Source organism: Bombus terrestris, chromosome 9 (genome assembly GCF_910591885.1).
Source record: "Bombus terrestris chromosome 9, iyBomTerr1.2, whole genome shotgun sequence".
Lineage (NCBI taxonomy): Eukaryota > Metazoa > Arthropoda > Insecta > Hymenoptera > Apidae > Bombus > Bombus terrestris.
The window spans coordinates 210369-224716 of record NC_063277.1 but is presented as its reverse complement, the minus strand read 5'-3'; the positions used below and the strand labels follow the sequence as shown (position 1 = coordinate 224716).

General features: G+C 33.7%; 1 protein-coding gene and 1 long non-coding RNA gene across 10 annotated transcripts in view; one reads left to right on the top strand and one right to left on the bottom strand.

Moving 5' to 3' along the window:
* The window catches only part of LOC100648983 (regulator of G-protein signaling 9), a 53593-nt gene that overhangs the window by 37970 nt on the left and 1275 nt on the right, over positions 1–14348 (bottom strand). For all 9 annotated transcript variants that reach the window (XM_048408388.1, XM_048408386.1, XM_048408387.1 and 6 more), the window contains one exon: positions 7915–8132. In XM_048408388.1, coding sequence (XP_048264345.1) covers positions 7915–7983 — 69 coding nt within the window. In that variant the 5' untranslated portion in view covers positions 7984–8132. The remainder of the gene's footprint in view (positions 1–7914; positions 8133–14348) is intronic.
* On the top strand, positions 2878–4429 carry LOC125385609. The gene is made up of 2 exons (XR_007225077.1): positions 2878–3553; positions 3637–4429. It is a non-coding gene; the product is annotated as an uncharacterized LOC125385609 (long non-coding RNA).

The window sequence follows — 14348 nt, the reverse complement described above, 5'->3', positions numbered from 1 at the left end:
GTAATACAGGCTAAAATCCTCAGGACAATAGTAAACGGACCTTGGTACGTCAGAAACGAAGATATACGAAGGGACCTGGGAATGCTAACGGTCAAGGAAGAAATCAGCAGATACTCCGAGAAATACAAATTAAGAATAGCAACACACATAAACCGGCTAGCTGCGGAAACATACAAAATAATAAATATGGACAGAAGACTAAAAAGGAAGCACCCAGCAGACCTTATAAAGGACATAACCTAAGAAACACGAGGATGGTACTCCGCTGGGGGTAGCCACCAACATGCTAATTTTAACCGTTAAAAAATTCCACCAAATGTCCAAATTGGACAAATTGTGAATTTTAATAAATAAATAAAAAAAAAAAAAAAAAAACAAGTGACGAGGCTACATCTCTCCGGAGGAAGTCTTCGACGTGACACGTACATGCTTTTGTGGCGTACGCATATGCTGGCGTCAACAGTTTCAAGGCTATAATTTTTCAAAAAGGTAAGTTACGGAAGCGAAGTTTAGTTGGCTATTAGCAAAGGAGAGATAAGGAAAAAATGAAAAAAGCAGACGCATTAAATAACATTCAGAGCGTTAAACGAGTCGGAAATAGAATTTTCTGGTTGCAAAGAAATTATTAAACAGTTTGAAATGTTGATCTCGAATATAACTTCTATCGTTAGAAATGGGCTTGATCTAGGTCCAATATGAGTCAGAATAGTGGATGAAGAAAAATTCAAGACATACAGTTTAAAATAGACGCGGTCTCTCTGCCTATTTAGCAGGAAATATTGAAATGGAGTGACGTAGTGTATTAATCAAAAATAGCTAACAGAAATTGGATGATGAAAGCCAGTTAGAAAAATCTTGACGATTTTTGTCAAGGTCGGCAAAACGACTATACGAAAAATGGACGCCAGTGGCTAAGTTTTTTTTTTTTTTATTTATTTATTTATTAAAATTCACAATTTGTCCAATTTGGACATTTGGTGGAATTTTTTAACGGTTAAAATTAGCATGTTGGTGGCTACCCCCAGCGGAGTACCATCCTCGTGTTTCTTAGGTTATGTCCTTTATAAGGTCTGCTGGGTGCTTCCTTTTTAGTCTTCTGTCCATATTTATTATTTTGTATGTTTCCGCAGCTAGCCGGTTTATGTGTGTTGCTATTCTTGATTTGTATTTCTCGGAGTATCTGTTAATTTCTTCCTTGACCGTTGGCATTCCCAGGTCCCTCCGAATATCTTCGTTTCTGACGTATCAAGGTCCGTTTACTATTGTTCTGAGGATTTTAGCCTGTATTACCTCTATTTTGTTTATATGGCTCATTGCTGCCGTCCCCCATAATGGTATTCCGTACGTCCAGATTGGTTTTATGATCGTTTTATATATTTTTAATTTATTTTCTATGCTTAGTTTGGATTTTCGGCAGTGGCTAAGTTGTCGCATAATTTAGAGATTGTGCTATTAGCCACGTTTCCTAGGTGTCGGAATTTGGGTACCGATTTTTTGGAAGCTGCATCGTTCATCAGTCAAGAATATGATACGTATGCAGAATACGCGATGGAAAAAATTTTCTTTTGAAAAAAACAAGATAAAATATATGCGAAGAGCAAATTGTTGAAATTATAATGCAGCTCAGCGAGACCCTTTCTTGTTATAGATGTAGAAAATTATAGAGAGAAGAGAATGCCGCACGTACAGACAAATAGCCTGATAGTGTCAAACAAAAAAAGAAAAGATGACTCCGAAGTTACAAAATTGCAACGGTGTTATGACTGCAACGAAATTGGCCATAATGATAAAAGGTGCCGATATAAACAGCAAGCTATGAAGAAGAGAGAAATCAAGGTAGTTCAGACAGGTTGTCTGCACGTTACGCGATTAACTACACGAGACTACGTTGTTTCAACTGTTGCAGCACAAGGCCTTTGTAACCGTCATCCTGCTAAAATTACGACTAACGACGAACCTGTAACATCAACTACATCGCAATCCACATCAGAGACCAGGCCGCACACCGAGGGCAAGATGGCAACCAGATGTCTACACATCCTTGCTGCGTACTCTCAATATTCTTAAATATATATATCTTGGCATTGCCATAAATCTTGGCATTTTCATGATTAAGGTCCTTCAGACCAAAAACAAGCATCTTTTATTTCGAGTGTTCTTTACATTTTTGTTTACTACGGGAAGATACGGGAAAGTTTTCTCACAGTTCGGTATCTTCCGTTAGCAACTTTCTCTAGGGCGGTTAGAGCGCCCTTCCTCATCCACCAACCTAGAAAATCAGCCAATTCACAGCGAAGTCTATTTCCCTCACTATCCTAATGAAAACTTGTTCTTAACGAGTCAATTTTTTTCGTATCCTTAGACCCACCCATCGCTAGCTTTCCTCCGCCACAACATTGTCACTAAACTTGACTGATTTTTCATCTTTCGAACAGATAACATCTCTTTACCGGGTTTCTACCCTTAGATCAGTCGTCTACTTAATTTATATAAAGTTGTTAGAGTAAAGTGTAATTTATACGTGTTAATTCGGTGTATACTCAATTGTGACTATTAAGTGCGTAATAAAGTGTAGTAAAAAAAAAGTTAATAGTTGTGTTTCGGCTCAACCTTGTTATTTTTATATAATCTGAGTTGTGACTTGTGATTTTACGTGACAAACGCGACGCGTTTCGAGGCCCTGGCACAATGATTCTCTTTCTAGCCGCTTCTTTACTCCTTATTATAATATCGCGGAAAAACCGACGAAATATACACAGTGTTGCGATATAGCGTAAGTGCCGACAGGTCGAAAGGGTCGAAAACTTCAATAGGCCTAACGGCCCATCAATATGCCTTCAGTACCGCAGTTGGTAGTTAGTCAGTTGAGAATCAAGAGTCAAGTTACAAGGAAGTTAGTCGTTACAACGGATCAGTAAAGTCGACAGCCAGTTCGAGACAACATTAATAAACGCACTATTTTGAAGTAATACACCGAGTAGTCCTGTGGCACCCTTCACGCCCTACATCTCACAACCTTGATAAATTCAACCGCATAATGTTTTGTTGAAGTAATTACTTCAAGAAAAACTCTACACCTTTTCTTTTGTATATGGAGACCGCTGCTACGAAGAAAATAGAATTTAGTGAAACAAAAAATTCGAAATAAGGAGATCCATATTATTGTGCCCTTGGATATAAATTTTGTTTTGAAAAGATCTAGAAACAAAAGAGCTATAAGTAAATTTCTATTGCTGTTCCTCGTAGCCTTCAGCTAAAGCTACAAGATTAACCTTTTAGTAATGTTCTTTGCTATAAATATATGAACGTGTTCCCTATCATTCTTCTTCCTATTGTGTCGTAACACTGTAAGAGTGAAGATCTGGATCAGCATACGCTATACCTGTACTTATACTTATACCTTTATTTATTTCAATATATTTTTCTATTACAAATTCATCCACTCGTTCCTCTATCAGTCAACCTCAACGATTTTCACCGCGGGAAGGAAGTGTTAGAAGAATTGGAGAGTGTTATGAACGATGCACATTAATGTTATGTAGAATTACTGAAGGTATAATTTGCAAAAACCGAAACAACGTTGACTGTACATAGTACAAAATCTATAATTCAAATATTCTATATTGTACCGAATAGAGAATTATTGTACGAAGCTATACTACAAGTAAACACCATCTTTGGTACGGATTTAATTTTCAAAACATCAATGATACGGAACCCGAATTGTTTGACGTCCGTTTAAACAAAAAGAAGAAATACATCCAGAAATGTATTTGGATATATTTATTTGGATTGGATTGGAAAACTATTTAACTTTGTTCAAACGTCCCATTAAAAATGAAAGGAGAATTGTATTACGTTCTGATAGAATATTAGTAATTAGTAATATTAGTAATTACAGATAACAAGATTCGCGTGGTAAATACCGGGGAAATAGATTAGAACGACCACAGAGGTACCAATAACTTATGCCAACATGAGATGGTACGGAAAATAATCAAGGATCGAAGAATATTAGAAAAGAAAATTATTCGTCAATTCGTCACAGACAATCGCCGTATACGAGCTCAATTATAACAGTAAAGAAAAAAGATGGAAATGATAGATTATGCGTGGGTTACCGAGTTTTAAAACCTACAACAGTAAGGGATCGATATACTTCATCACGGATCGATGATTAACTTGATCGTCTAGGACAAGGTAAATACCGTTCTATATATTGGATATGGTGCCAGGAGTCCACCATATACCAATACATGAAAATTCAAGAAAGCGGTTTCACTTTCATCGCCCCTGATGAGCATTATGAATATTTAAGAATGTCGTGGCTTGACTTCACAGTCATACGACATTTTTTTTTTTATTATTATTACCAGATTTTGTGTATTACATATTTGTATTTTCCATAATAAACGATGAATTCTGGTTGCGGGGTGGTTCAGGCAAAAGTACCGATACGCGACGGTACGACATAGCCATGCAGTATTACATATTTTTTTTTTTTTTAAGACTACTTTTGTAACTTAAATTTAAGCCGCTGTAGCACGGTGCTTATGTACGATATTGTTTTTTTTTTCTTTCCATTTCTGTCCTGAAAGCCTGGTCGCAAAAACAGGACAGTTCGACAGTCATACGACTACAAAATCCATTATCGAATATTTTGTTTTTTCTTTTGAAAGAATTTTACGATCAATTCTCATTAAGAATTATAAGTAAAATATTCTGGCGTGGTATAATACGTGGTATAAACGTGAATGATAAGTGATTATCGTATGTTTGATTCTAGCTGAATCTAATGTTTAAATGTAGAGGGTAGTGTCTTTTTAGCCCGCGGATCTGATCTGCCGTGTGAAGTAATTGAGTAACTAATGGGTTTTGGTGGTTGCTAACTCTTATGTTATATTTATTACTGAATTTGGATATTTCTTCTTTAACTGTAGGTATTTTAAGGTCGCGATGTATTGTTTCGTTAATAGCATACCAAGGTGCATCTATTAAGGATCATAGACTTTTGATTGGAATCGTTGAAGAATTTCTATGTTGGAATTACTCGCTGTTCCTCATAGTTGGATCCCCATTATCAAATATGACACCATTTTCATTCGCATTACCGCGACTACGAATCACACCCGACTGCCAAATCAAGATGCGAGTCACTACGACAGTGTCACACGCTTAGAAGCAGTTATAGAGTAGATAAAACATCCTGCATGCCACAGCCATCGAAATAATAACCAGATAGTAACAGAATAGCCGCGTCTGATATACAACCCGATGATAACCCCACCACAGGGACCAAACCTTAGTATAAGAATCCTCTCAAATCAGCATTCAACAACTTTTTTGTTCTAACACACTGAACCGTCACTCTGTTGAATTCGTACAATAAATTTTATTAAAGTTCGAATCTTTTTACTTTACTTGTAAAACTTTCGAACTACGACGCGAGGAGATCACCGGTGATCTGTTAATTTCATGATTTCTTGTGTCTCCTATGTGACAACAGGCTAATCGCGCGCGATTACGAAGTATAGATATGGAATATATACATGCTATACCTACGTGAAGAACAGTCATGCGCGATTGAACGTCAGTTTGTTGTTAGAATGTGAGGAGTCCTCACTGAAGATGTGTTAATATATAACACTATCAACTTATAATGCTATATCACATTATTATATAATAATACATAATGCTAAGATCTATATCTTTAATAGAAATAATTAACATCACAATGATGAAGAATTTTCTACCGTAATACTATACATATGTCTGCTTGTTAATATTTGACAGAAATCCAGAATTAAATAATTTTATTTCTGTTTTTCAACCTACTCAAGAACTTTTTTATTTACTACTAATAGTTTTTCGACATAAATGTATATATGTTAAAAGCTTTTTATAAGGAGTGCCATAATAGACCGATTAACGTGTTAAAAAACATGATCCCGTTGAAAAAAAAAATTAACTTGATCTTTGTTCGATTTCATTCATTCATGAAGATTCAAAATAACACGTGATATACGTCTCGATCAGAGACCATTGATTACTTCTGACAGAAAAATTTAACTTTTTACCATTTGGCTAGTGACACTCAGATGATACACAACCTCGTAATAATTTCGACAAACAACGTGCATTTTGAAATTTTCCAAACGCGATAAAAGTTTGCTTATAACAGTGTTTCCATAATTAAAAAATTTGTCTGTCGGAACCTTCGACGTAACAAGTGGAAAACAGACCTAACTCGAACATGATTCTTCTCTTTTGTTTTTATAGGTTATATAGTTTATATATATACATATGCTATTGTACAGTGTATATACAGACGCACAATTATAAGCAGAGTACATTGTAGCGATAGTAACAATTCTTTGTGAATATCTTGCAAACCTAGCAGCAGTTATATGTACAGAAAAAAGTTGTTGAAAATGCTGAGTTCTACGCAAATATACAAAAATCGAAATTAGCAAGATAAATGAGATATCAACAATTACACATTTTCCTATACATATAACCGAAGGTCTCACGTAGTCGGTCCTTCTGAAATATTTGTAAGAAACTACGATACCGCTACAGTGAATCCTGCTTATAATTGTACGTCTAGTATTGATTGCCGGTTGTCGGTCGCTTATCTTCTGTCTGTAAACGAGGTCAGGCGAGATTAAAAATCTCATACAACAACGTTCATATGCTAGGTTGTAAAAAACGTCTGTTACAACTTATAATTGAATTAAAAGTGAATATCATCAATGTACATATTGGGTTTGGATTCGGCTTAGTTTTTTAAAGTTCAGTTGCCTCGCGGCATCTAGCAACGCTTTCGTTAAATAATGACAAATTATGTCGTTGTTTATTACTTAAACCTGCAACCGGCTTCCTCACGGCGTCCGAGTCAGGAATGCGAGCAACACGGGTATATGTACATATATACCAAGATCCCGCCCAAACTTTTCTCCACCCGTTGCAATCTCGCTACGTGTATTCGCACACCTCTAATGTATTAAAATCCCGCCAGATTCTGCCCGAACTGTTTTCGGCCCACTCCGAAGCTCAGGATCTCGATATAATATACTCGGGACGAATCGCACATCTCTAGTAACTTCGCGCGCACGCGTCTGTGTATCCTATGTAATATATCTGTAAGCATAGACTCTCTTAAAATTTTCCAACTTAATTATTAACACTTAACCAATCGCGCGGGCCACAGCGAGCCCTAACCTATAACGCTGTCAAGGATTAATATTCACTACTTAAAAAACAAAGAAGTCTAAAAATTATTTAGGTGGTCAATTATACTTTGCGGTAATGATTTTATTTAACGATTTCACATATTGTTTATACAAAACGTCAAATAGAAAGGATATATTACAAGTATAAAAAAATATAGGAAAGATTAAAAACATTAAGGATAACTAAAGATAAATAACACGACTTGAACGTTAAATTAAAAATTCATAATGCATTTTAATATCTTTTTACAATATGGTATCGATCGATTATAACTTTACTTAGTCATAACTGATAGTGTAACTTTGTAATTAATTTTAACACCACTAAATTGGTGTATTTTATTATATACTGTACTTTATAAAAACAGAAAAAGTGCAATTAATCGGAAACAATTCTAGGTAAACAATCACTGATAATAATAAAAACAAAACAAAAAAAAAAAAAAAAGAAAACGCGTTGCAAAAGTCAAAAAGGGAGATCTTCCCGTTCGGTCACGCAGCGACTTTACGGAGGGGAGATCTCCTTATTCGATTGGCTAGGTGTTAAGGCGTAAAACGATGTTTAATAAAATGAAAAATGACTGGAAAATTTTGTAGTAGTATCAATATGCGAACTCTGAATCAAGTTTAAATAATGCAGCTAGTACTCTATCCATAATGTGTAAATAAGAAATTCATAAACCTTGTCGAAGGCGTAAGGCCTGTGAACGCGTGGCTCCTTCTTCTGTTGTTGATTAGTAGAGGCCTCCATCGCGATCGAGGCGGCCCTCTGCGACGCTGACAGGAGCTGTGGCGATATCGATGGCGGAGGGGGCTGGGGAGTTGGGCTGGAGACGGGTCTACCCGAACTCCATGGGGCTCTAGCCCCATCCCATCACTCCAGTCACCCCCGCACGCCCACTGAAATTTGTAACGAATTATTCATTTCACATTGTGCGTATACATAATTTTCATATTTTTAAGCTTAATTATAATACTACTTGTAACAAGGATAATTAATATTTCAACTTTATCGGTATGTGTTGGCTGATGATTCTAACAAATGAGGCAAGCTCCATTTTAAGTAATACAATGATTAGAAACATGCACAGAAAAACCTATCACTGTTTAACAAACACTATGTATATGGCACAATTTTCTTTTACCAATACATACATCTTCTTATCATTAAATTCAAAACACTTACATATGCTTAATTACTCTCTTAGTTGTCACGATACAAGAAAATGTTTCGAGAAGAAGCTGTTGTATTTCAGAAGAAAAATTAAGTTATAAGAGTGAATGTCATCCGAAGGTCGTATCTTTTGAGAGCTTTTAAGTAGAATGAATTAACCTTTTGTTTATATTAGAAAAGTGAAATCAATACGCATCCTAACCCCAATCATGTCCTATACTATGGCCCTGAAACGATCTGATTCGAAAATTTGACAAGAAGTTGACTGAGGTGAAAGTTCGCAGAAAATTAATTGCAGAAACAAAATAAACATCTTAATTGCATTATTTTACCTTGCGCTGAGAATGTTGTCCTCTAAATTCAATACACTTACTACGGCGTAAAACTAATGCATGACTAGCTAGCTCTTTTTATTGTATCCGAAAATATATTTACACATTGCACATGCGTTGGAAATACGGATTTTTATGCCTGCAGCCGTTATCGGAAAGTTCAACACATATTAAACTAATAAATAGTATGATTAAAGTGTTTATTTTGTTTCTGTAATTCATTTTTTGTTTCCACCTCAGTCATTTACTTCCGAAGTTTTCAGCGATAGGTTGTTTCAAGATCATGGGCATGGTTGGATGAGTTTTGATCTCACCTTTTTAGTAGTAAACGAAAAAAAAAGATATTCCATGTAAAAAAACCTTACTATTATTAAAATCCTAGAAGATTTAACCTTAAGATGATCTTCCCCCTTGAAATAAAATAATTTCTCTCGTAACATTTCTTTATCGTGACAAATACAGAGATAATTAAGAATGACAGAGTTAGGACACACTGTATAAATTTTTTATCAAAATTATCCAATCTACATACTGTTCAATTTAGTAAATTAGATTTATTTACGTAAATTAGAAATTAAATTTAATTTGTAATTAAGTTTTTGATGAACTGAGTGAGTTACCTCCTCATCGATTTCAGTGGTCTTGAAATATGTTGTCAAAGTCACCATTTTTACAAGCTCCTTCCTATACATATATAGGATGGTCGATTTTAGTTTCCGAGTTATACACGAAACTATGTTTGGTACCATATACACAGTGTCTTCGAAATCATGGTACAAATGGTCGCGGGTGGTGATTCCACGTACAAAAATAACATCTTTTCGTTTAAGGCTTTGTTTTCGAGAAAAATGAGTCTGAAAACCTATCAGGTACCACCCGTATATTAGCTCTTTACGGACGAGTGTCGGCAAATAGCCGCACAAGTCTTTTTTACCGTTGCAGATGCGTGTCGGCATATAGCCGCCCGAATTTGTTCACAGTTCCAGACAGTTATTTTGAAGTGGCTGACGTACGTCTATTCTTCTGAGCGATAATCTTATGCGTATTTACGCATGGGTATAGTAAACTAAACAGTATTATGTCATGAAAATTATAGATCTTTAGAAATCTTATCTTCCGTTTAACGTAAAATCGCGATGGAGGATGATGGTCGAGTCAGAACGAATTTCAATCTTTCAATGGCATTACCAGATGAATCAGAAAGCTTATTATATATTTTATATATTTTTTATAATACCTTATACACGATGCCTAAAAGTTCCAGAAAGAACATGTTCGATAGTGATAGTAGTGATGACGAACATTATTTTGAACCTGACAAGATAGAAGGCAACGACAATGCTTTAGACAGTGGAAACGAACTCCGTTCAACAATGAATCGGCTCAGACGTTTCAACGTTTCTAGTAATAGTGACAATGATGATGAACTAAATATTGATGAAAATAATACAAGCCTCGACAATGAATAACGCAAACGTTCAACGTGTATATTTTCTCAACTGCGCGCGCCAATACCTCTCGTCCACAGCGACGCTCGCTCGCCGAGCGACCTTGTCCGCAAAGGGTTAACTGGAAACTTCGAATTATGAAATTTTTGTTTCTGTTCATGCCTGTATTATTAAACATGGACAATGCTTTCTGATTGTTGTTATCTTATCCGCGATATCGATTATTATTTTCCACTATTCTGTATTTAATTTAAATGGTTTTATAAATGAGAATAACGTTAATACTTTTTAAGTATCCTTTTATTAATCAGAAAAGGAAGAAAAAAATTAATTAGTTAAAACGTGGGTACCAGATGGGTTTTCAGACTCGTTTTTCTCAAAAACGAAGTCTTAAAGGAAAAAATTTTATTCTTTTTTCACTTATTTTTGTATGTAGAATCACCACACGATTGCTTGTACCATAATTTCGGAAACACCTTGTACGTACCTTTTTTCTAGATTTTGTACAAAATTGTAAATTAGATATTATAATTATTGCTTATGTACGTACATATGTGCACAAATTATAACTGTGTTAATGTAGACGCACCATTATCGGTATTGCCCACGGGCCGCCGCTACTTAAATAGTTTAATCCTACCTACTCCTTTGCATTTGAAATTCAGTAACTGGAATTTTTGTTATTTTTTTCACTACTTATACGTCACTATGAAAATACGAAAATAATCCGTCAAAATTCATGAGAAGGTAATACATCGACAGCTTTACGCGGCATACACGATACCAAAAATACCTTTGTGTATGATTTGAAAACTAGAACCGACCACTCATATATATAGGAAGAAGTTGTACAGAATGATGATCTTGACAACATATTTTAAGGGCTTCGAAATCGGTAAAAATGTAAGGTCAGTAATTTGATTAAATTTTTTAATTCGTTAAAAATATTGATAGAAAATAAACAATTCTTACGTCTAATCATTCCTCCGAACTTAATCATTTTTTGTTTCCATAGTGCATATGCTTTCTAAATACTGCACTTCTTGTATGTTTCATAACACATAGTAATAATAAAAATAACTAGCAGAAAACTGTAGCTTTATGCGGTAAATAAGAGAAAGTGATTTGAGACAGGTTTAATAAAATCTCCAAAATTCGATACATATTTTATAAAAGGAAACGTATTACTAAAGGTCAGAAACATTATTTTATATGCAAACAATATACATGTATGTATCCACTTCGTAATCAATTCATTTAGGAATTACCATAGACTGAACATTATACATTATTTTTTTATTTTACTGCATACTCTTAATATACGAACGTCAACATTTACTTTTCTTTTAACTATATAAAAAGTACAAAAAATTCAATTTACGAATAGTATTATATTTTTATTCTTAAGATTTATACCATTAATACTTCGGCTTCTCGATGTTTACGACAAATTTTTAGTAGTGCTAAATATATATATGTAGGGGAGGTACCCCAACAGATTAACATTTATTTCAACTCATCAATTAATTTTACAATATCTTATTTTCTATTTTCCTTACAAAAATTTGTTATTTTTCTGTGCCCTATTTTTACACATATGTATACTATCGCGCATAAGTATTTGGACTCGCAAATGATTGCAAATATATAAAATATATTTTAAATGAAGCTCTTCGATCTAATTTTTGCCTCTGATCCTATCACAGGCAAGCATATATAATTAGTACATATTGATAAAAACACTGGTTGATATTAATTAATAGAAATAAATATAGCAATAGTTGTATGTAAATGAAAACTGCTTCTACAGAAACACCTTAGCCAAAAGTGACTTAAAGTGCATCTGTTCAATGCTTAGATCTTAGAATAATTGGGATATGTGTCTCCAACCACATTCTAAAAGTCTATATAAACTTTTCTAATGCCAGCGGTTTATTAGAAACAAATATAGAATTTAATTGACTTAGATACAAATGTATTCCTTATTTTAGTTTCATTTTAGCAGAATATTTGACCCCTATTATGGCAAGATGCAAAACACTAATAGTAGAGATAAGAATATAAATATTTTGATTTTGAATTGTATCCAGTGTACAAATACTTATGCGTGATAATGTAGATATAAGAATTTTGTTGATTGTATCATTAAAGTATTTGCGATAGAAACATAATGCGGTAATTAGAATTCATTTAATTGATAAATATAAGATTTTACTCCTTATTGTATCTTGATTTGTTATACATTTAAATTAATCTATTTTTATTTGTATTAAAAATCTTGAAAGCCAAAGTGGGATAGAAAGTAATATTGAACACTGAGAAGGAATTGGTTACCAGAAAAAACAATATGATGGAAAGAAAGACGAAAGAAAGATTTAAGTAGTAGTATAATAGGCGTTATGTTATATATAAACACTGAAATTTTAAAATAGTCTATAGACAGAATACATATGATATGAATGAAATCGTAGATGAAGAAGGATGAATGAGGGCGTGAGTGCGAGAGATAACATAGGAAGTAAGAGACGTATGAAATAAAATATGTAAAACCGGATGTTCGTTCTAAACCGCTCTAAGCCAGAAATATGTATATGTATGTAATAAATAATAATAAAAAATGAATATTAAAAATCTTCCATTGTTAACGGTAGAAATAGTTTCGAAATATCTATGTTTTAATACTTGTGTCTTTTTATGTTTAAGAAAAATTACAAAAAATAAATAAGTAACGTCTCTCACCTTCGATGTCCTTATCATTAAAAATTATATCAAAGAAACAAAGCATACTCCCTTCTCTCTCTCTCTCTGTGCGTGTGCGTGTGCGCGCGCGTGTGTGTGTGTGAAATCGTTTACTACATTATCAACCTGGAGCGTAGAAAAATATTTTATTAAATTAACGGATTTCTATATCATTTTGCTCAACATAAAGAAATATTCATAAAAATATTAGCAATTTACAGTAATATGTAGCTACATAGTCTCTAATTCTTAACAGATATCTTTCATTATTTATTGACACATTGCAATCAAAATACAAAATGCATAATACTTTTTGTTTGAACTTATCGCTAAAGATTGATGTCGAAGAAAATATCTCATCTCTTTAATTACTAAAGAATACATGATTATTTTCAAACTTGAACTTTTGCAAGACATGCGTTTCGCACGCAATATACATAACACTACAAACATGAATTTAAATATTATTCTAAATTTGTTTATTTTAAACCATGAGACAAAGGTAATACTGAACACATCTCAATAATATTTTTATCGTATTAATATTGTTTGCATATTACGTATTATGTACAGATCGTAAATAATAGACAGCAGTAATGAAGAGGAATACATAATCGCAGACAATCATGTAGCTCAATAATACGGAAGTACATTCGCATCGTCTAACTTTCGTTGAATCGTTACTATAGCAATGACGATATCAAATACAGACCGGTAATAATAACAATGCTTACAATATTGAAATGTGTGCTAATAAGAAACCTTAAGAATAATTTATTCTTTATATTAATATTAGTACCATGAATTAACAACCATAAATAGTTGAATTTCGAAATAGTCAAAAGTATTATTATGCATATTATGTGTCCAAAATCGATAAAATGCAAATGCGTAATATTGATGAAAATTTGGTGTCAATTTTTTATTAATAATGTCTCGCGATCAACATTACGTTTTACAAATTTTTCCATATTTTATTCATTTTCGAAATGCGCGTCGAGAAACTGCGTCGTGACCCGGTTCACTTTCTTTAAGCTTTCGTTCATCGTCAGAATATGTGGTCGATATTTATTGCAGCTGCTTCGTACGATATTTTCCGACTCATTTTTCCACCTTTCCTCTTGAGAGGAAAGTTTTCCAGAGAAAAAGAAGTCACACGATATATCTACATAATTGCAACATATTAATCGTAATACTGCCCGTAAAGATCACTTTTCAGTAAATTTATAATATATTCGGTTTAATGATTTCACCGACTAAATGGTGCGGGCAGGTGACAGTTGATCGCAAAACAAAACATAATAAAAAGAAAAAAGAGATTGAAAGAGAAAAAAGAGAATATCGAAGAAGTAACAAACATGGAAAGCACATATATCGATGATACTAATTGATAAATACAATGAAAATTGATCGATGGAGACGC